The sequence below is a fragment of the Diplotaxodon limnothrissa genome, linkage group LG11 (genome assembly GCF_057381915.1).
Source record: "Diplotaxodon limnothrissa isolate DT_005_m linkage group LG11, D_limnothrissa_male_GT1.1, whole genome shotgun sequence".
Taxonomy (NCBI): Eukaryota; Metazoa; Chordata; class Actinopteri; order Cichliformes; family Cichlidae; genus Diplotaxodon; species Diplotaxodon limnothrissa.
Window position 1 is genome coordinate 35,943,201 of NC_140606.1, and position 22,705 is coordinate 35,965,905.

Here is a 22,705-nt window from a genome sequence, read left to right on the forward strand (position 1 = left end):
TTTGCCGTGGAATGCTTTTATGCACCCTTGACTTCCTTTCTGCCGTGTGAGTGAAAAGCTTTTTTTGCATACAGAGAGTGCAGTTTAACTATTCTCAAGCCATTTCCTCAATTGGGTGATATTAAAGTAATGACTTAAAGCATTTTACTGAATGCACACATGCTTACTTAGTGTAAGTGAAAGTATGTTTTAGCTATATATTTCTATGAAATATAATACAGGAGGTGAGAGGTTGTGATTTCAGCAATGGTATCAGTTTTTGTGGGCAAGTAAAAGAGGGGATAAGTCATTTGCTGAGAGGTTTTCAGGTTGCTGGAGGCAAGTTTGGCCCACAAGTTGAAGAATATCCATCCAATGCTGTAATCAGGTTTTAAGCAGATAAGCAACAGGGTAACGAGAGTGACAGCTCTCGTGGTTAGTATGTCCACCACTTTGGTTAACAGTGAAGCCACAGCTCCCCCTTAACAAAAGAACTGAGTTGTTAAGTGTCCCGCTGTGGCTCATGAGGTAGAGCTGGTCATATACTAACCAGTCGTTCAGTCAGCAGCTCCCTCAGTGCCACTGAGCAAGATATTGAACCCACAAATAATGTGTGAATAGGTCAATGTGGCTTGTGTGGTTTGCAGCAAAAAGCACTCTGAGCAGTCATTACATTAGAATTAGATTTAGAAGAGTGCTCTGTAAGAACCAGTCCATCTACCTTTATTGTAAAATGTATATTTTGGGTGTCAGCATCTGTGAGAAGGGCACAAGATGTTTGTTACTGGTACCTTTCTGGTTTGTCTTTGTTGTCACTCGATCATCATTTACTAGGCTTTTGTTGGGACTAAAGAGTCCTTGTGCAGAGCAGAAAATATACAACATTTGCAAAAGTGAAACCTTGAAAACACTGATTAACACCTGGTGATGATTTATCATTTGCTTTGCTTTAAATGCATCCATATTTAGTGCAGCTTGGGGCTGCTGTGGTTAGCAGTGTCATCTCACAGCGAGAAGGTCCTGGCTTTGGATCCACCAGCTGGCTGGGGCGTTTCTGGGTGAAGTTTGCACTCTCTCCCCATGTCTGGATACTCCAGCTTCCTCCTACAATCCAAAGACATGCATGTTAGGTGAAATGGTGAGCCCAAGTTGTATCCTCTCCCTGTGATACCTCTGCAGGAGATTCGCGACCTGTCCTTGGTGTACCTTTCCTCTTGCCCTATGACATCTGAGATAGGCTCCTTCCCAAATGCATCTTTAAATTGGATAAGTGGAAGAAAATGGATGGGTGGATGGATGTGTCAGTATTTATAAACAATGACAAGTGCAAGGCCTTCTGCTACACTAGAAAATTTGCCTGTTTTCCCAAGTGGTTAAGTCATCAGATGATTTCCAGTGGGCTCTCAGACTGGATGTTGCAATACCTAACTCTTTATTGAGCAACACTCAGGGGTAAATAGTCTGTTTTTGGTTTATGGGGAGACAGCTATGATCTCAGCTATTACCAAAGAAGTAAGCGGTTATTGCCAGGAATTACCAATCGCTAACCAAATATCTTCTTCTTCTTAATCGAGCTGTGAGTCGCCAAAAGTTATCTTCAGAGCGTTGTTCTGAGAATAATATTTTGAATAATAGACAACAACTAAACTTGTTTTGGACATTTTTTCAGTTTGGTGTCCACTGGAAAACAATAATGTATCAACAGAATCACTTTTCATACTTCAGTGAACAAAGTGTAATTGGAAACCACAGATTTACAGATGATGTTGCCACTACAATGCTAAAACAAATCCCAAAGCAAGCCATTAACAGGTAATATGCAATTAGTTTCCATGTGAACGTTCAGCTCCAGTGGGAGTGATTAGTCTAACAAAAGATGTTCTATGGAGAAACAAAGCATGTGACCCGTCTGTGGCAAGAGACGAGAGAGGATGGAGTGGAGCAGGTGTACTCACACAGGAGGGAGCTCCACATAGGTGGGCAGGCATTTGACACCCGTCTAACCACACGAGGCTTTAGGGGTTGACAGCCGGTGCTGCAAGCTGCATGAAAAGTCACCGTTTCACACAGTGAAGATGGACTGCAGGTGATGCAGCTGCTATTTTTAACCCAAGGCCTCCCTCCAGGACTGAGAGCTCAGTTTGAATTGTTTCCCCTGCCCTTTCCTTCTCTCTGCTTGCAGAAGTCTCTTCCATGAACGTTTAGTATTATTTTCCAAACCTCCTCCATAGAAAACATTTAATAGCACAAAAGTAAAGGAAATGATTGCGCTTCAGAGTGATTTATTTATTTTAAAGTCTTTTAGAGGGACTGAATCACTTTTGTTTGAATGGCAAATGATCGGACGTTGTTTTAATTTTTCTTCAACATCCAGTAAAGTGAAGGACACTTTGTTTCATCCTTTGAAACTTCTGTCACATAACTGCACAATAAACCTCTGGGTGTTTTCTCAAAGCATGTTTCATAAGGTCGAAAATGTGAAATCAGATTTTAAAAACTGAGACTGTAACAAAACAAATGCTTCCCTCTCTGCTGCACCGTGTAAACTCTACTAGCTGACAGCATCTCTGTCTCCATTTCTCTGTTTTGTTTCCTGAAGAAGTGCCTGAAGCCCAGCCGAGCTGGTTGGTTCAGATTTATGTCGCAACCAACAGGGGATACATGTACCTTTTCTGGCAGTGCCACCAGGCTTTTGCCGTTGTGCCTTTGATTGTTATGACGCTGCAAAAAAAAGAAGAAGAAGAAGCTCCCAGCTCGTCGTAATGAATGTTTCACAGAGTGTGTGAAATTTTTGCTTAACAAGTCAGCCGGCCCAGTTTCTGCTCTGCTGTATGCTGCGGCAGCAGTATACACTGAGCGATGGGTGTCAGTGACAGCAAAGTATGTGCGTTCCCTGCTTGTTTTTTTTTTAATCGATCAAGTGAAGTGACTCAGTAATCCCTCATACTCTGAGGTCTAATATGCAAATAGGCCTGGATTTAAAGTGAAAATGCAATACAATATTTTACTTTACATGCTCGATGTTTTTGACAAGGAAGAAAAAAATAGCTTGAAAATGAGAGTGAAATGAAAAAAAATATATATAAATGAGCTCTTGGTTTCCCTGTGACTATAAAAGTGTCTTTTATGCCAAAAAAATCTGACAGTTTGGGCTTTAAAGGGGTGCTATTATGTTCATTTTCAGCTCTGTATTTTATTCTGGGGCTCTACTGGTGAAACCTTTCATGATTCACAGCTCAAAAATAAGTGCGATTTTCATTTTTTACTGGCCATTTATGCAGACTCTCAGTACATTTTCTGGCTGAAACAGCCTCAGCTTCTGTCCCTTTAAGCCTATGTGCACTTAAAGTTCGCTTCTGCTATCTCAGACGAAGTTAGCAGTTCCCTACTCAATCCTGAAATTCCCACCAACTTGTTTTGGAAATTTCAGAAAAATAAGGACATTCGCGATAATGTCAGCTTGGAAAAAAACAGTTTGACAAAGCTCTATAGATGTCATTTGTTCAGAGACTGCAGTTGCCATTTAATTTGTAATTTTCATGTAAGTATGACCCCGAGACAAACTGGCGACTGGGATAGGCTCCAGCCGGCCAAACATTAAAGAAGTATTTTGTCATTTTGTAAATGGGTTTATTTTCTTTTTTTGCTTAGGGTTAAATAAAACTATCTATGCCACTCATCTGTGAGCTGAAGGGCCAGGTGATGGCTAGTTCACCAGGGGAAAGTGCAGGGAGCATAAAATAATCCACCAACAAGCATATCTTAATACAAATTCACATTTATTAAATTACCTGAAGAAAACAACTATTTGTGGTCTGTTTGCATTGAAAATATATTCTGATGTATTTCTTAGCACATCTCACCAAAAACTACTCCTTTTGATACATCCAGTGGAGCCGTGGCAGGAAAATCACTGCGATAAAGCATAAGGATCACACAGCGACACACAAAGAGGATGAGACACGTACGCTCACTCAGAGCCTGAACTGAGAAGTTGCAAGGGCAGCCCCTAATACACACAGCAGCTTGCATGCATGCATCTTTTACCCTCCTGCACATCAGGTGTCCGTGTAAAGCCAGAGCTCATGCAGAGCACAGACGTACAGCCCTTGCACGCAAACACGTACTGTATGTGCACACTGACTCAGCTGCACCCTGAGCAAAACTGTGTGTGGGGCTTCTTCGCCTTGTCAACAGGATGAGAAGCTGGGAGATAGAAGCTGGGGCATTAGTCTCTTTGGGGCTGGCTCTGGGATTTCCTGCAGAGGACAAAGTAGGAAAATACAATATCATATAAATAGATTCTCTGCGCTCAAAATACTGATATGGCTTCAAAGGGGAGGGCTGCAGGGGGGAGGGGGGGCAGATGAGATTTGCATTGAAATTTCTGCCTACTGTGTGTGTTTTCTTTCATCCATGTAGATCTTTGCCTCACTTAAGTGTTATTGTATTTTTCTTTTACCTCCCACTGGGCAACAATAGCATTAACAAAGCTTCTTGATGCAGCATAATTTGTTGATAGAGGGTTCTTTGTATTTGATTCCTGGGTCTGTCAATAGCACCCTGTTTGTGACTGTAATTTTATCATTTTAAGCTGGCTGTGAAGGTGGGTTTCCATCGGTGGCTTTATGTATTCTGAGCATTTGCTCAACAGGCCGGTTCACTGGAAGGCTGAAATTCATTGTCACCCCAACTGTGTTGCATGCAGGGTGGAAAGGAGCCAGCCAGTCAGCCCACCATGCAAACTACAGCTGGAAGAGTGCCTGTCTGCTGAGCAGGTGCCCACCCCAGAGCTCATCCAGGGCTACGTCAAGAAGGTAGGTCTGTTTTACAAATGCCAAGCTGAATGTCTTGTTAGGTTGTGCCCAGCTGGAAAGAGGATAGCAAGAGATAGGGAGGGATGATTGCAGAGAAATTGCGGTGGCTTTTACTCCAAGCAGATGAATGTAGTTGGTGGTTTCTCTAGACGTCATTATTTCTGCCACCAAACCTTAAATTGCTTTATTCAGCATGTCACCTTGTCTGAAGAGCCAGAGAACACAACACTTAAATGCCTACAGCTCTGCCAGCAAGCAATCATGTTGTAATCTTTTAATAACACCTTGTCACCGAATGTTTGGAGCAAAGTTGCCAATGAAGAGGAGTGACAAAGTTTGACATAATTGCAACCTTACACCTTGATAAAACGCAGACAGTAGCAAGATGGAAATATTCCACAAATTAATAGCAACATTACAACTTTCATTCTGTTTCATTCTTTCATTCAGTCATATCTGCAGTGTTGAATTGTTATTGGTAAAATACAGTAGAGCCAAATGGATATTGGATACCGATGTTTGGTGATTTAAATGTGAGATAAATGGGCTGATATTTTGTTTTTGATAAGGGGAGTTTCACACAAACAGATTTCCCTGATGTTTGCTATGTGTTGCTCTTTTTTAGCAGCCAGTAGGTGCTCTTTCTATACTCTCAACATCATGTCCACATTCTGCAATCCTGTCTGTTTTTCTTTCGCGAAAAAAATCACATTTCTGCTCTGATGTTCAACAATTTTTGCCATGAGTATGATGGCAAATTATCTACAAAGAAAACTAGTTGTTCTGCAAATGGTGACTAAATAGTACAAGATCCACAGTCTTTGCAAAATATTATAGTTTAGGATTATTAACTAAAAGCTGTGACACATAGAGAGGGCACCAGACCTACAGTAAGTAATTCCGTCTAGTATGAGCATTAGTCAGATTAAAGAATGGTAAAAAAAATCTACCTAAACCCAAGATAATTATTTTATAAAAGAGGGATCTGATCAAAGGTTACCCGAGCATCTCCAGCCTCGACCCACATAATTAGATCCAATCCAAAATGAGATTAGCTGACCCAAATACTGACAGACCACCAACAATTAGCAAATAATGAGCAGCAATAGAGTCATTTTACCTGCACCTCCATCTCACCTCAGAAGAACAGATTCTTCTCCTGCTTGCTAATTTTGTTTTACATTGTTTGGTATAAAATACAGAGTAGCTGGACCGATTCAGTGTTAAACAGCTGATGTATTAAAATAGTAACAGCGTAATCGGCAGCTGTCTTAATTAGTTGGATAATTGCACCACATAACCATAATTGTAAGATTTGTTTGTTTGTTTTTTAGTTTGTTTTTTAAATTAATGTCAAAGTTTAAAATCATTGTTACATTGTTGTTAGAGTTGTATTAAGCTCACTTCCTATATAAAACAATTTTTCACCACTTCAAGCAAAAACACACTATTAAGACCAACAAGGCGATGAAGGAGAAGACACATGCAGTAAATGTAAGCAAATAATTGAACAGAGCACCACTGGTGCACTTGCTAGCTGCACTTTGTTCATTTTTGTTCAAAATGAATGGTGAATGGACTTTATTGATGGGGTTACAGGGTGGAAAAGCAGGGAGTTTAAGCAGCTGGTTTAAAAGCTTAACCCAACATACAATGTCCCTGGTGGAGAATATTTTTCAGCTTTATTATGTGACAATAGTGTGCAGCTTCTGATTAGTTACAAGGTTCTCTTAGTCTAGTTTCTGTTAAACTAAAATGTTCATGAGTTATTTTATACTTAAAATGACTTCAAATACATTTGTGCTTATGTTTGACTTACGCTGTGTCACTGTTGCACTCTAAAGCTGCTGCTGCCACCTTGTTTCAATAGTTTCACACTTCAAACTTGAAAGAGCGTCATTTCCACTGAGTTCAGTGGAAAATAAGGATGGAAAATACTCTTTATTTACTTACACTTAGAAAAGCTGCTGTCAGTAAGCATCAATGAAATGAAATTGTTATCAGAAATATCATTGAAATATTCTGGTAGAATTTTATGTGACACCTGGCGTAAGCACCTGCTGTCTCATAAATTATTTTCTTACAGTAATAAAGGAGCAAACCCAAATTATTAGAACCAGAGTTGTACATAAAAAGTTCTTTTTATTCATTTATTTATTTAGTGAACGTGATGGTTTTTTTTAATGAGAACTTGGTATCAAACTGTGGTCTCATTCTTTGAATCTTAGTCAAAATCCACTCTATTTACAGTTGTCTTTTGCTCTCCACTTATTCTCTGATTGGTTCTGTAGCTGCTAGCTTGTCCACGAGCTAGTTGCAAACAAGCTAGCACTTCAGTGGGTTTTGGTGTTTATGATTTGTGGTATTGATAATCCTCTGCTGGTCCTCATGTTGAGATATGAAGCAGAATAAATGTATTCTGTATTTTAAAGTTATCGTATAACTTTAAAATACAGAATATTGCCCCCGTGTCTCAGTGAAGCTGCACATATCTATCTGTGATAAAAGCCGTGTTTCCCTCATGGTTCACGTCTAATGTTAATTAGCAAACCAAGCAGCTTGCATAGATGTATTTCCCATAGAGAAGATGAAAGCACCAAACAGGAGCCAGAGATTCGAAATCACTGATTTAATAATGAATTGGCTGTGTATCATATGTCACTGTTGTGAATACATTGCTGCTGAAAGCCTGCTTGAAATGGCACTTCAGATGATATATACGACACACCCTCCTCTTTTGCAGGCTGGAAATGCTGCTTCATCATGATTCAACTCTCCTGCCTAATCTATATATTACCAGCCCCGATGCCGGCCTTTTGAGCCCCGCTTCTGAACCTTTCTCTGCATTTTGCCCTTCGATTAGTCATGCAACTGCAGTCCTGTAGGACCTCATTACTGTTGGTTATCATTTTAATCTACTGAGCGGCTACACGCCTGCTGAAGTAGGAGCAGGAGGCCATGCTACAAATCTATTAAAAGGAGAGTGGACATGGATGAGTGGTAGAGAAAGGAGCAAAGAGGGCAGTTTTCTTGAGATACTCTCTTGGATTCTATTGCTGCCTCCATTTTCCTTTCTTCAACTTTCATATTCAGTCCTTTTTCTTCCGTTCTGTCTCAGTCTCTGTCATTATCCCTTTAGCCTCTGTCATTTCTACCCTCACTCTGTCTGCGCTCTCTATCTCTCTCTCCGGGGTTTTCATCTTGACCTTCAGACACCTCCTCCTGGTGCCACTTTAATAACCTACGGGGGAAATAGAAAATGTGGTCTCAAGTCAAAATTGAAATGGGATTTTCACTACAGGCTGTTGATATTCTGGTGGCAGTATCAGGGAAGCTACTTCCTGAATATTTTTTCATCAAGTTTGTGCTCAGCATCATTTCTGCTAATGAAGAGAAATGATGTGATTTCGACCTCAAATCCTCATTTTCTTGACCTGAGGTGGCTCCATCTGGGCCAGAGTGACTTGTGTGTTCATTTAAAATGAGAAGTTCAGAGGAATGCTGATTTTTAATTTTATTCTCCATTTACTCTTTTATCCCCAGCAGTATATGCAGGACACGACTCCTGAATTAGCAATTGTTCTCATTTTCAGAAATAACATTAACCCTTCTTTGATGTGGCCAAACAAGCAGTCTTGTAGTTGCAGTAACTCTCAAACCACTTCTTCTTTTTATCTAAAAAAAATCAAACTACTCTCATTAGTAGACAGTGATATTCCAATAAGTTCAGTTTTCTTATGAAATGCCTTGAAACTGAGTAAAACAAAGACATTTACACACAGGCATTAAGGTGCAGTTTTTAGGTTTAAGCTGTCAAACTGCTTTCTCTGTGTTTAAGTAAATGTAAAGTCTAATTACAAAGTAACTATTCATAATTATGCTCAATAACTGTTAGACGTTAAAGCTCATTTGTTTTCTAAACAAAGAAAAACTAACACTTGAAGACTGGACAGTTTTTGACAGAAACACATTTTCACCATTATTAACATATAAACATACAGTAACGGTCAAAAGTTGGGAGACATTTTAAGGGGTTTTCATCACATTTTGCATTGTAGATCATTGCTGAAGATACAAATAGGTTTGTGGAAGCTGCAGAAAGGTGTCAAAATAGATTCCATTAATGACTTTGAACACTTTCGGCTCACCTGGAGTTTTTTCAAAAGTTTTAAAAGAGTTTCCAAACTTTTTCCACTCTTTAGTTCATCTCATGCCAGAACAGTTGAAGCTGCGCTGAAGTTGGGTAACTGTCGAGGTCAGAACATCTGATGAAGCAGCCCATCACTGTCCTTCTCAGTTAAACATCTCTTACAGAGGTGCATTTAGGTCTTCCTCAGTAGTGGCTCCTTTGAAGCAGTTGAGCCTTAAAGGCCCGATTCACACAGACTCCTCCCAGCAGCTGGTGCTGATGATGAGTTCCTCCTGCGTGAACTTATGAAGCATTGACTCTAATTTGAGACATTGTTAATTGGCAATTTGTGATGCTGGTAACTCGCTGGACTGACCTTCATGTCATAAACTAATGATGCACTGTTGTTTCTCTACTCATCCAAGTTCTTTCCATTATTGCTGGATTGCTGCTGTAGTCGACATAACTTCAATACAGCACAGCTGATGATCTCAAACACATTAAGAAAGCAAGAATAATGTTAGTTTATTTATTAAAATCATTCCACGTTATTATTAAGCTGCTCAAAACATTGAAAATAGTGTACAAAGCTGTCACCATGTATTGTGAATTCTTTTTTGTTTACATTTTCTTGCCAGTGAACACTTTCATTTCTGCTGTGTAGGAAAGAAAAGAAACTTACTAGTACAATATGTTAATGTGTTTGTGTGTGTGTGTGTGTGTGTGTGTGTGTGCGTGTGTGTGTGTATTCATATGTTTGTGGGGACCAAAAATTGGAAGTTTACTATACTTGTGGGGACCGGGCATTTTTGAAACTCAGAATGTAGTTTTAGTGTCCAGGTTAACAATGTGTTTCCCACGTTAGGAAAATAATGGTAATTCAGTATTCCGGTTGGTTGGCTGGTGTATCATTTGTTTGGCTCTAGTGAAACAGTGTTAGACCTACCCCCTAATGAACTGAGTAATTCTCTAGTAATAATGTGAGGTTGACTGTTTTTTTGTTTGTTTGTTTAAGTATTTCAAATGATGAGATGTAACCTGTGATCTTCTGACTTTGCATCTGTTTACATTGTCAGGGTTTTTTTTTTATTGTGTCAGAATGTGCAGCACAGGACACTGAAGGCATTCAAACAAAAATGAAGCATTTATTCAAACTGTAAACAGAATGATAAACTAACAAAATACCCCAAACCCACAAGAGATCATAGAGCACACAGAGAAACATGAAAGCACAGCAATATAGGGGCAAGTCGATACACAGAGGACTTAATAGACAAGAGACAGGTGAGCGAAATAAGACTCAGGTGCAGACAATCAAAACAATCAGGAGGAAATAAAATGTAAGACAAACAAAAGCGATGACACAAGGAAACACAAAAACTGAAACTAATGATGAGAACAATCACAATAGAGCAAGGAACCAAGGACTCGCGGTACACTTGGAACAATAGTGAAACCAAACAGGAGCCAAAAGCTAAAAAAAAAAAAAATCCCCGAGATCAAATCAGTATTTATGATATGTTGTCTTACTGTAGGGTCTTTACCTCACAATATAAATTAGCCCTGAGGTGACTGCTGTTGTGATTTGGTGCTAACCCCAGCAACACTGTATACACCTTAAAAGTGGTGGTATGGCTTTGTACAGATTAACATTTGTGTTCAAAGCACTTGTGTTGTTAGAAAAAGACAAAGATTGTATATGCATATGAGGAGCAGAAATGAAGAGCAGCTGGACTGCAACACAAAGGAGGGAAAAAGACAAATAATTGATATAAGGATGCAATGCAAGCAAATGTTTGCAGTTTTGATTTTCTAGTGAATGGAAACTACTCTTTTTTCACTCTTTTTGACATTATTTGTGCATGCATTGCTTTGGCTCTGCTGTTGTTGTGTGAACGCACTGTTTGTGACTCTCATTTTGTCATTTATCTTTGTGGTTATCTGCAGTCTTAACAAAAGTCCCGATGCTGGTGGTCTATTGTCAAGATGTCTCTTGAGAAAGAAATCTAATCTGAATGGTTCTACATTGTCAAGCAAGGGGTTTAATGAAATGATGATGATAACAATAATAATGGCACCAAAAATAAATTCAATCATTACAGCCTGCTGTTTGAATCTACTGTTCTATCAACTGCACCAACATTATACAGTCAGAGCCATTCATTTCTCTCTTTGACTGCCTGCATTACCATTAAATGAGATACACCAGTTGCTCCCTTTTATCTCAGCAATTCCATTTCAACATATTGGTATGGGGAATATGATGTGGAAGCACACAGAGAGCATTCAGCTGATATTAAACAATATGGCTGGAAACAATGTGACTGTTTTCCAATTTAATTTCATAGTGAATAACCTGCAATTTGATTTTTATTTTCTTCCCTCAATGTTACTCGAGATAGAGATGGGTGCCGCCTTGGCTTGGAGAGGGGGTTGGTTGGTGGACCAGGGCAGAAATGGAGAATGGCATCATTAACATTCCCTGACAGTTAACGTTTCAATCTCGCTCTGTAGCAGAACCCCAATATTGACGTAAAAGGCCAGACAACAACAAGACAGAGAAAACAATAGAGCGCTGAATCTGGGATGTGGCCCAGGTCTGAGTACAGGGTTGTGGCTGTTCCAATCTAATCAAAACTGTGATTGGAGACGCTGCCGGAAAGGAATAAAGAGAAGTGAAGGGAAAACTAAAATTTAACAGATGCAAACAACTCCATGAAGCCGTGGAAAGAAAAAAACTATCAATTCAAGTTATCTGATTTCAAACCAACTCCTGAAGTTTAGTTTCAGCTCTCTTGGGAAAGATTTGTTTGGGGGTCTCCTTGTTCTTAATCTGGATCCTGATCACTGGATACTGTTCAAGACATTTCAAGGGCTAAAACAACTATTTTTGCCACTAATTAGTCTGCAGATAACTTAATTGATCAGCTGACTCATGTTGTAGCTTCCAAAATGTCAATAAAATTACAAGTGGACATCTTCATCTTGCATGTTAAACATTAGAATAATTAGCCTGCTGACTTAGCCTCTGGCAGCAATGGTCATTTTTCAAGGTTTCATTTCGAGTCATGACTAAAAATAAAAGTCTGATAAAATTCGATCTTCCTCAGAAGAGTTGTCTTCAGCTGATGATTATAAGATCTCATTTTGGCAGCTACTCTGTATCACCAATAGTAGATAAACAGTTTCTGTGATGAGATGTAACCAAAAATTATGTCCTGTGATCACAAATACAGAGATAACTTCAGATTTGGTACCACCAGGGTTCCAGAACCTCAAAAAGATAATGTTTTATTATGTAAAGTAAAGTAAGTATAAAGTGTGCGTGTTAGTCCCCATAGGGAAATAGTTCCTCTGCATTTAACCCATTCACCCAGTGAAGCAGTGGGCAGCCACCAGTGCAGCGCCCGGGGAGCAGTGTGTAGGGACGGTACCTTGCTCAGGGGTACCTCAGGGTAGCCGTTCAGTGGAGTCGAACCCCCGACCTTCCGATCATGGGGCCACCACTCTACCTACTGAGCTATCCCTGCCTAATGATCACATGTTGTTGCCTTAATAATACTGATATAAATCAGCATCTGATTTATTTTCTGTCAAATCACTGATTGTTTTTACTTGAATTTAACCAAAAATAAGGCACTGTAAATCATTTGTTGTCATCATTCTGGCTTTTAATATTTTTTCTTCATTGTCCTTGCTCCCAACAGCAGATACAGGATGCCGCTGACCAAGGGGTGATGTTTGTAGGATTTGTCCAGGAACCATACGGAGCCCCGTGTACCAGGATCAGAGAACCCGACACCCCCTCTCTGTCTCTGCACTCCAGCCCCTGCTCTGTGCTTGACTCCCTGGGAAGCTGTAGCCCCTCAAACCCCTCAAGCCCCACCAATCATGCAGAACCTCAAGCTGGAGCTGACGTGGTGGAGAAGGAAGGGAATGACGAAGCCTCTGGCAAGGCTGGAGAAGAAGAACCAAGTGGGAAGAAGAATCAAAGTGAGAACACTGGGAATGAATCAGGGCCAGGGGTGGAGGAGGTCTCACCTGCAGCATCTCCTGTGTCAGAACAAAGTGAGGCACTGACAGAGGAGGATTCAGCATCTCATAATAATAACAAAGACAGCAGCACGGACACAAAGGAGAGGCCAAGATACCGGCTGCGGAGAGGTGACGGTAAGTGTTCTCCATGGTTACCGTCATGCGCTGAAGCTAAGAGGGAAAAGATGTGTTAAGGAAAAATCATGTAAATGAGGACTTCAGAGCTGTGAAAAATAAATGAATCTGGGGAAAGAGTGCAGAAATGTGATGATAAGACCTGAAACCTTTTTTTTATTTTTCCACAGAGATGCAAAGATGTCTGTTTTTTTTCAAGTAGTGAATTGGTTCTGACAAACTGGCGATATATATCACTACATGATGAGAACACTTTGGGAAAGCAGGGACACATGAGTACCACTTTATGGAAGTAGCATCACTGCACTCAATCATCAAGGAGAAGACCTATTGATTAAAACCAGTTCTAAAGGTTCTCCTCCATCAGGAGGTCAACATGTTATCTTCAAGCCCGACAGCACTGACACAACTCAGATTAACAGACTACAGAGGCGACTGGCTCACAAAAATGTTACCGGCAAATCAGTAGCCCTATTTTAAACAAAATATATCTGTAATAACAACTTTATATCCAAAAATCACACATAAAGTTTCAAGAGTTTTCTTGAGTAATGAGGATACAACTATCTTTTCTAAAAAGAGGTGATAGGCATTTTTAAAAATGTAATACTCACAAAGTCCTGGCATATAAAACAAAAAGCTTCAGCACAGCTGCACATCATTTTAGTCAGTTGAATAAATAAACAGTTTTGTTGTGTGAATAGACCCCTTTAACTAAATAGGACTAATTGGTCCACTGGGGGAACAATAATTAAAGGTCAAAATTTCAAAACTTCACAAAGCTTTCACACTTGACAAGACTCTTAAGTCCAAATGACACGAGACCCACCGCACAGCTATCCCTACAAATTACACAGAAAAGCCTAATGAGGGAATGATAATTAAGATAATTAAAGGTCAAAACTTCAAACTGTGAAACGCCGTAGCTGCTACTATGTTGATATAACCCGGGCTACTTCACTATGACTCATTTCATATTGCAAATGCTGGATGAATGATATTGAAGCGTTTATCACTTCCCAGTAATTGGCTAAAAACACGTACTTTGCGGGTTCGTGTTTATTCCTGTTCACATCTAATTTCTGGCCCTATATACTTGGGAATTTACTAGAGTAGCTGTGCATGATTAACGTTTCAAAATAATCTACATTATTGTTGTCCTCAATTCAAATTCTCTAGTTTTTTGTTTTAAGCATTTAGCTAGACAAGTGATTAAAAAACATTCTTATTGACAATTGAAGACACTCAAAATGTAAAGTCACTTGAGTAAATGGCTCATCCTCTCTCTGAAACAAGCCATTTAAGTTCCCTTACCCCTCTCTTTAAGCCAGCCTTCCTCTGGACAGCTGCTGCTTTCAAACACATTTGAGACTCAATTGCATCTTTGATCTTGTTTAATATGAGCATCCACCACTGTAACAGTATGTAAATGACAGAAAACACATGAAAGCATACTAGGTCTCCTTTAATCAAACTATAATTGATAACCAGCTCTGCCACATTAGTTACGGGCTAAATCCTGCTGTCACTGGGACCGACTAAACCGAAGCTTCTTTTGTCACACAGTTTCTAGTCTTAGGCTATTATCTGTCTACATGTCTGTATGGCTTCATGTTTTGATTTTATCTACCTTTTGGCTGTTTAACTGAAGAATAGCATTGTGTCGTACATCCCTCCTGAAACACTTGGCAACTGCGGAGGTGTCATTTCTTGTGATTGCCTCAATGTTACACAACAGTGTGCTGCCTTGGGATGCAATCCTCTCTATCTGTTACACAAAAAGGAGTCATCTTGTTTACGAATTCACACTCATGCTTAACCGATGAAGTGGAGTTCTGAAGTTCTGGGAGGTGCACATTTCATGACTCGACTGATGTCTTTCCAGAAAGTGAGCAAAGCACAGCTACACCTATGAGCTCCCCCTTTCCTGTATGTTGAAATCAGCACAGACATTTATAGTTTCGGCTTTATTTGAGCATTTCAGATTAACAGATGGAGACACCCACCGCTATCACCCCCTACAGTCTCTCATCCCTCCACAGAACCTATTTGTGATATGTGTCGGCGCAATGTGCAAACTGTGCATTAGGCACACGTCCCAGTGGGAGTGTTAATGCATATACTGCATTTCAGTATGCACAGTATGCAGCATGTTTAGGTTCAAAGCACCTAATAAGAGGTGTTGAATAATAAATGCACTCATTGATATGGAAGATTTTGCTTTTGTCTGCATGTATTTTTATCTATATGTGTTTGCGGTAACACACACTTGGCATCGCAGCAAACCACAGCCCACTGGTCCATCTGGGCCTCCATGTAGTGCATTTTGCAGTGAGATAATCCCCCACTGCCTCGTCCTCTACCTCCCTCAGCTTCACAGCTCTCTCTCTCTATCCCCACCTCCATCGCCCTGAATCTCTGCGGCAACGCCAGCAGCGCCGGCGTAGCAGCCAGCCGGGGTGTTAGGGGAGCCTGCCAAGCTCCCTTGTCGCTCTTTACTAATGCCCAGTCTGCTGAGGAGGCCCAAGAGTCTCTGCTTGTGCTGGCTTGTCCATGCTAATCCTCAGATCTCGGGGTGAACGCTGTGCAAGTGTTGGCAGTGAAGATGGCAAACGTCTGTGGATTATGATTGAAAGAGGAACACCCTCCCTCAGACCAAAGCTCTGGATAGAAACTGAGCCTGTAAGTTTGAAGACTGAAATGGTTTAGTGGAAGAGCAAATGGAAAGCGTATCATGATGGCAACAGCTGAATGACAACTGTGGCTTCTGAAAGTAACTTTTGAATTCAACAGTTATTTTTTTAAGTTATCTTTTCCTGCACTAATTAATCCTGGTCAATAAAGTACGATATGGTTATGTATGTGCATTTGAAAGCACTTAACGCAATCTGCAAGTAGATGCAGGTCTGCTGGGGTCTGAGTGATATAAATTTAGATGTTATAGAGGGTGAACAAAAAGCTCAGTGCTAACATCTGTGTACTCTCCAGTTTCCCTCATCTATAAAAGCAAAACTCCCAGGGCAACAAATGTGCATTAGTCCTTCAAGCAGACATCAAACTGATTAGAAATTGTAGCTGTCCATATTCACATCAACACTGGAGTATAATTGCAGCCTTATTTACATTGATGGGTAAAGAAGGTTTTGTTTTGTTTACATACTTTAAAATTCAATGGTGACAAAAGGTGAATGTTAAGTATTTATTGTTCTTCAGTATTTAAGGAAAATGACTTTTTACAACCTTAGCTCAAAGTCAATCTCGATGTCCTTCCCCCACTGACTTTTCTGGTTGTAAAAAAGACAATACCTATAAATACTGTAAAACTGACAGTGATTGTGTTTTAGATAAAATAGGAGAGCAACACATGGATGCCATTTTTTTAACCGAAATTTACCCTGATCGGTGGAATCTGCTGTCAGCTGTTTAAATGCCTGAGATATCTTAAGTTAAATAAAACTACAAATGTGTACATGAAATTCTAATTCTGACACATACAAGTCTGAAATCTTCATAATGCGTACAGAAGGAGTCTTTCAGCTGCTCGGTTTTCATCACTGAGATCAGCATTATCTCTGCTCTGATGGGATCAGTGTCCAGCTTTTCAGATTTAATGATGACATGCGGAGTTGGAAAGCTGCGCTGCTAAGATCACGCCAGTGCCGCTGCCACCGACCTCGTTATTTGAACAGTAGAGCTGCCATGAGATGAGCCTTTGAAGCAGCATGCTTTCAAACTCCCAACCACATTCATGCGCTTGTTTTCTTCTTAGCTGGCCCCGTCAGCTGCAACAAAAACAGTCGAGTTAGCTGCACAAACTTTATTCTGAAAGGCCTAGTTGTTGCCTGTTGATGTAATGCGTTCATGTGATTAGGTTCAAAGGACTTAGTCATGCTCTCTGTATCTGTGTGTTTCAGAGATCGTTTATTAGGGGATTAATTACATTTTTACTGCCCAGCAGCAGAAAAAAGTGACACAGGATGTATCTGAAACATTAAGAAAAATTATGGAGTAGGTGCATTTATTTGCCCATAAGGTGACTTTTCTGGCTTGAAAGTCTTGTTCTCGGCCTGAATCCAAAAAGCAAATGATAGTCCTGCTATTGTTTTTTATTGTGTGTCATTTACAGGCCACTGAGCACAAGTGCTCAGTCCTGCTGGCTTCAGGAGGAACTTGGCAGGAGATGTGTTTTAGAGATTGATGTTGGTTAGTTTCTTGAAAGATTGCTTAACCTTGTGTTCTTCCTTCAGAAAGTAACTGCTCCCATGCAGTTTACACAAGGAAGATTACAGAGTGTGTGTGTGTGTGTGTGTGTGTGTGCGTGTAGTGTATTATTTTCCTTGTCGTGTAACTGGTATGTCAATGTAACTACCACAAAAGCAAGTAAATGATTATAGAATAGAATAGAATAGAATAGAATAGAATAATCCTTTAATTGTCCCACAAGGGGAAATTTGGGTGTAACAGCAGCAAGAAAGACACATATACAAACAAACAGTACACAAGACACAGAACAGAAACATACACAATTTTACATATTTACATCAAGGACAATGGTTACCAAAAACAGAGTACTGTACCGTTATTAAATTAAATAAAATTAAATACAGATAAGAGGAAAGCCCTGCTTATAGTGTGAATCGGTTGATAAAATAGTGCCAAGTTACAGCGCTGATGTAAACATCTATGTTTGTTGGGAGCAGTTTTGATTGTGCAGTCTGACAGCTGCAGGAAGGAAGGACCTGCGGAAACGCTCCTTCATGCATCGAGGAGTCTGCCACTGAAGGAGATCTGCAGTTCAGCAACATTTACATGCATGGGGTGGGAGACTCTGTCCACCAGAGATGTTATTTTGGCCAGAGTCCTTCTGTCTCCCACCACCATGCACTGGGTCCAGGGTGCATCCCAGAACAGAGCTGGCCTTCCTGATGAGTTTATCCAACCTCTTCCTCTCAGCTGCCGATAAACTGCTGCTCCAACAAACAACACTGTAAAAAATGACAGATGCCACCACAGAGTCATAGAAGGTCTTTAAAAGCGCTCCCTGGACTCCAAATGACCTCTGCCGCCTCAGCAGGTAGAGTCTGCTCTGACCCTTCCTGTAAAGAGCATCAGTGTTGAGTCCACTATCTCAATGTCCACTCCCTGGATGTTCACCACGCTGACATTGAGAACAGTGTGGGTATGCGTCTCTGGAAATCCACCACCAACTCCTTGGTTTTCCAGTCAGAAATTATACGTTTCTGACTGGCATTTAAAATAAAATTTGCCTAGTGCAATCCGGCTGGTCCAAAAATCAGCCATATTCACAATCTTTATGATGCACTGTAGCAATATAACTAACTATAACTAAAAGTAAAAGCCTCATGCAACAATGATGCTTCGAATGCTTTGTCATGGGTGTAACTGCCACGTGTCTCCACATAATTGTTTCTGAAAAACTCAAGAATCCCAGATGAAAGCCTGGATTCCAGTTTGAGCTACTGTCATCCACCATGATGGACATCTGAAGTCAGTGTTCTTATGTTATATTCTGGTACATTATTCCCTGCCGTGTCCTGCTAAATAGGCAAGGCTCTTAATTCTGTGTGGTTTTTGTGTATTTCCACTGAATAGAGCACTGCTTAAAAAGACTCTTAGAGGCTCAGAAAATGAGGTCCCTACCATTCTGCCTGAATTATGGTAGCCTTGAAGCCATAATTGTAGCATACTTAGACAGTAATAAACTATAATGCATTTAAAAAAAAACAGTTATTACACAGAAAATGACTAATACTGTGAGACAGACAGACTGGCTCTTATATTATGTCAAGCTGTTATAAATGACACATGTAACTACTTTCTACAACACTGCCATCAACAGAAATGAAGTAATCTGTGTTGAATATGGTTTTAATGTTAGTTATCTAATTATGCTGCGGTTACAAAAATTTAGAGCAGTAACCCAAAGCGATTTTAAATCACTAAGTTATATGACAGAATTTTTCATTCATTCAATTTTTCAAATCTTCATGGCCTGCCTGAAGCTCACAGAGATACAGAAAGAATTGATGGGTCAAACTACAGTGATGCACCATCTCAGGCTCGTGCACATAAACTGTAAAGCAGTTAATCCCATGCAGCCCTCCACAAAACCATTCACACTAAGAAATTGTGTTGTTTTGGCAAATCAGAGGTGTGCTGAATGGGAAGTCACTTTGTGGTCACATGTTGTCCAAGATTTCTTTGCCATATTGTCCTCGTTGTAGCACGGGTAACATGAGGGGAGGGTGTGTGAGTGCACTGCTGCTGATTTGACTTTTCTCAGGAGTGACAAATGACAAGATTTAGAGAATTTGGTGGCCAGCTGTCAGATCAGTCAGAGGAGCCAGACAAGAAATGGTTATAAATTATTCATTCTTCCTGGGTGTCTGTCGGACGGATGGACAGACAGAAGAACCAAAGCCACTGAGCCATGACTCCCCCCTACCGCCATCATCCCACCCCAAGTGCGTGTGTGGCTGGGTGGGTGGCACTGCCGCACATTCTGCTCATCCATCTGGTTCACTTGGGGAATGACAGCGTGATATTTGCATTGGAAAGAAAGGGGAAAATGTTACCAGGCTAGATTTGAAATGCTTTCGGCCCGATTCGAACCCCCGCTCACATCTCATGTTCTGTGTTTTTTTCAAAGCTAAGCAGAGCAAATATTTCACTCACGCACATCACAACAAATAAGGCTCTTTACACTTTGATTTAGTATGATATGAGCAAGGAGCAGTGACATACGTACTGTGGGCAAATTTCCAAGCCTGTTTCTCTCTCCAGAGGCCCACTGCATTATGCATATTTCTGCTTGATGTAAACAACAGCTAGCTGCAGCGCTTTTAATGCATTATTCAAGGTTATACTATGAATTAACTTGGTTACAATGAAACGCTCCCTTTTAAGTTCTGCATCAGCAGAGTTACATCACTTTTGGAAAACATTAAAAAGAAGAGGAGGATAAATTGTAGCTTTAAAATGCTTTTGATTCAACTCACGTTTGTTTTTGGGGAAGCAGCATCCTTGGAAAAGATTTCCAGCGTATTTGTGAGTCCAGCTTGGGGCATCATAAATCTCTGCTTGTATTACTTTCTCATTTCTCGTCTATTTCGCACCTGTCAGGTGGAGCCTTTGTTCCAGATATGGTAATGTTTACATTTTATACCACAGTGTTTTGCATACAGATTTATTCTACACACCGGGTCGCAGGACAACACAAATCTAACACAAAACAATGCAGAAAGAAACATGCACATTTTCCTGAAAAATACTATTTTCACACAAGTTATGTATCAGATTCTTAAAATCTTCTTGACCACCACAAAATGAATGTAACTTTAACTTTTACTTTTATGTGCACTCCAGTTTTGTTGTTGCTTACGGTCATAATCTTGGCTTGTTGAAACAAAAGTAGCACCAAAAACAGGCCTTAAAATTTTAATTGTTGACAATTCAGGGTGATGTTTATTGAAAAGTCTTTTTGATTCAATGTGACACATCAGTGCTGGCTCATTTTTTTGAGCTCAGCTTTTGTATTTTATCTTTTTAAAGACCAACGCAAACCCTCCCCTCTACTGTATTGTTTATTTAGTAATAGACAGCTTCATGTGGAGAAGTTTCATCTTTTCAGTCTCACATTTTTTCCCCAGGAAATGAAAATAAACTTGCTGAAAAACATGAAAGCACACAAATTGTTATTTGCCTTTGATGGCTGGTGACCATGAACACTGGAGCCAGCTTTTCTTGGCCAAGAAGCTTGTTGACTGTCCACGCATTGGCAGAGTTTCCTTGATAGTTGTTCTCATAGGAAATAAATGTACTTCCAATTTATTTTAACTGTTTTTTTTTAGTTTTGAAAAGTCTCAGGAAATAGAAATTTTCCAAAGTAGTCATTAAAGATTGAGAAGAAATGCTTCATTTCTACATCCTTTTATAGCTGAATACAGCAGACAGTCCTTTGCTTTACAGCAACAAAACAGGGCTGTTTCTCAGGCAGCCATTTACGCAGATATTTCGTATAACTTCTGGCAGCTGAAGAGAAGGAAAGTCCTCCTACAGACAGTGCCAAACTACATTTTGGATTGCAGCCAATGTACAGCATTGATTCAGTAATAATACAGTAAATTCTGGGGCTTCCATAAAGGCTACATCTGTATTGTCATAAACCTTTGTGAGTTAAAACCAATAAAACTGTGACTGGTTTTGTTTTATGTCTTGCCTAAACAGGGGTCGATCTGCTGGCGCTGTACAACCACCCACCGGTCCGAGAGGGCCAGGTGAAGTACTACACTGTCAAGGTGCCTCTGCGAGTTCAAAATTGTGACGAAGGGGTCAAAGGGGTGGAGGCCAACTGGTTGGATCACATGACCCAGCACTTCAACAACGGAGCCTCGCTGGTCGATGGATATTTCCACCTGGGCAACATGAATGGTAAGCAGGCTTGACTCGCTGTTCCTGCAGCATATACATGCTTTCTAAGAAAAATTATTTTTGGAGAAAATATTCAGTGTGGGTTTTATTTTTGTTCCACACACTGTGATTTTGGGTAAACGCCACATACTGTAACGTCGGGTTGCGTTTAGTGGTTGAGAGGAGGCGGCAAAACACCTAGCAGGGTAGCCAAAAGAATACACACTCACGCTGGCGTTGGGGATTCCACAGTGTGTTCTTTAATATACCTTCTCTTCATCAACCATATAAGCCCGGTTGAACGGCTGCAGCTTAACAAACATAGCGCACAGTGTTCGTACAACCCATAACGTTGCAAACAAAGGTGTCTGGAGAGGTAAAACATAAAATCCGTCCCTCCTCATGTACTAGCGTGCAAGCACATGTCCACACCATCACAGAGAGAGAGAGCAGAGAGACCAGTGGCACACACTGATGACACCATCAACCCTCGACTTGGGTGTCTTAAAGGGCTGTTACATATTCCCCCCGGGTTAAACAAAGGCTGCCCTCAGCCGGACCCAGGTGACCCTCCTCCCGCTACCCCCTTTCACCACACATAGCTACTTTAGGTAGTAAGCAGGTCGTGGAGGAATTGTTACACACCTGTACAGCATTGGTACAGTCCAGACTTAACCAGCCTCCATACATGGTCAGCAGGATAAGAAGTTAAAACCAAAACAGGGAAATGTACAGTGCAATATTGACAAACTGGCATACATGACAGTGTCCCACATGGTGAATGTCCATTTAAACAAATGTTAAAGAAAGAAAATAAACTTAGGATAGCCAGGACAATTGCAGAATGAAATTCCCTTTTTCTTTCATTGCGTTTCTTCTACTTCAAACTTGCAACAGACAGCATAATATGTGAAAACAGTACCAGAAAGTACTGTAGAAAACCCAAACAACAGTCATGTTACAACAGTAACCAATACGAAATACATAAGAAAAAAAAATTCAAATTCAGGAACTATGGCAAAGCTGCATCGAACCCACGCCCAGGAAACGCAGGTCCACGCGCATCCAATGGAGCCACGACGAAGAGGCCAAACAGAGAACGGCGCCACAGTCCACAAACCACGCTGGGGCAGCTCCAGCCGCTGCCATGGAAATGCACCGCCGCGACCCTTTGATCCTC

The 22,705-nt window shown here is 40.5% G+C and overlaps 1 protein-coding gene across 1 annotated transcript in view; it reads left to right on the forward strand.

Annotated features, from left to right (window-relative positions):
* rftn1b (raftlin, lipid raft linker 1b) overlaps window positions 1-22,705 on the forward strand; it is a 134,566-nt gene that overhangs the window by 65,508 nt on the left and 46,353 nt on the right. Inside the window, exons 4-6 of the mRNA XM_085365909.1 lie at window positions 4,688-4,796; window positions 12,633-13,095; window positions 21,343-21,546. Of these exons, the coding sequence (XP_085222035.1) occupies window positions 4,688-4,796; window positions 12,633-13,095; window positions 21,343-21,546 (776 nt within the window). The remainder of the gene's footprint in view (window positions 1-4,687; window positions 4,797-12,632; window positions 13,096-21,342; window positions 21,547-22,705) is intronic.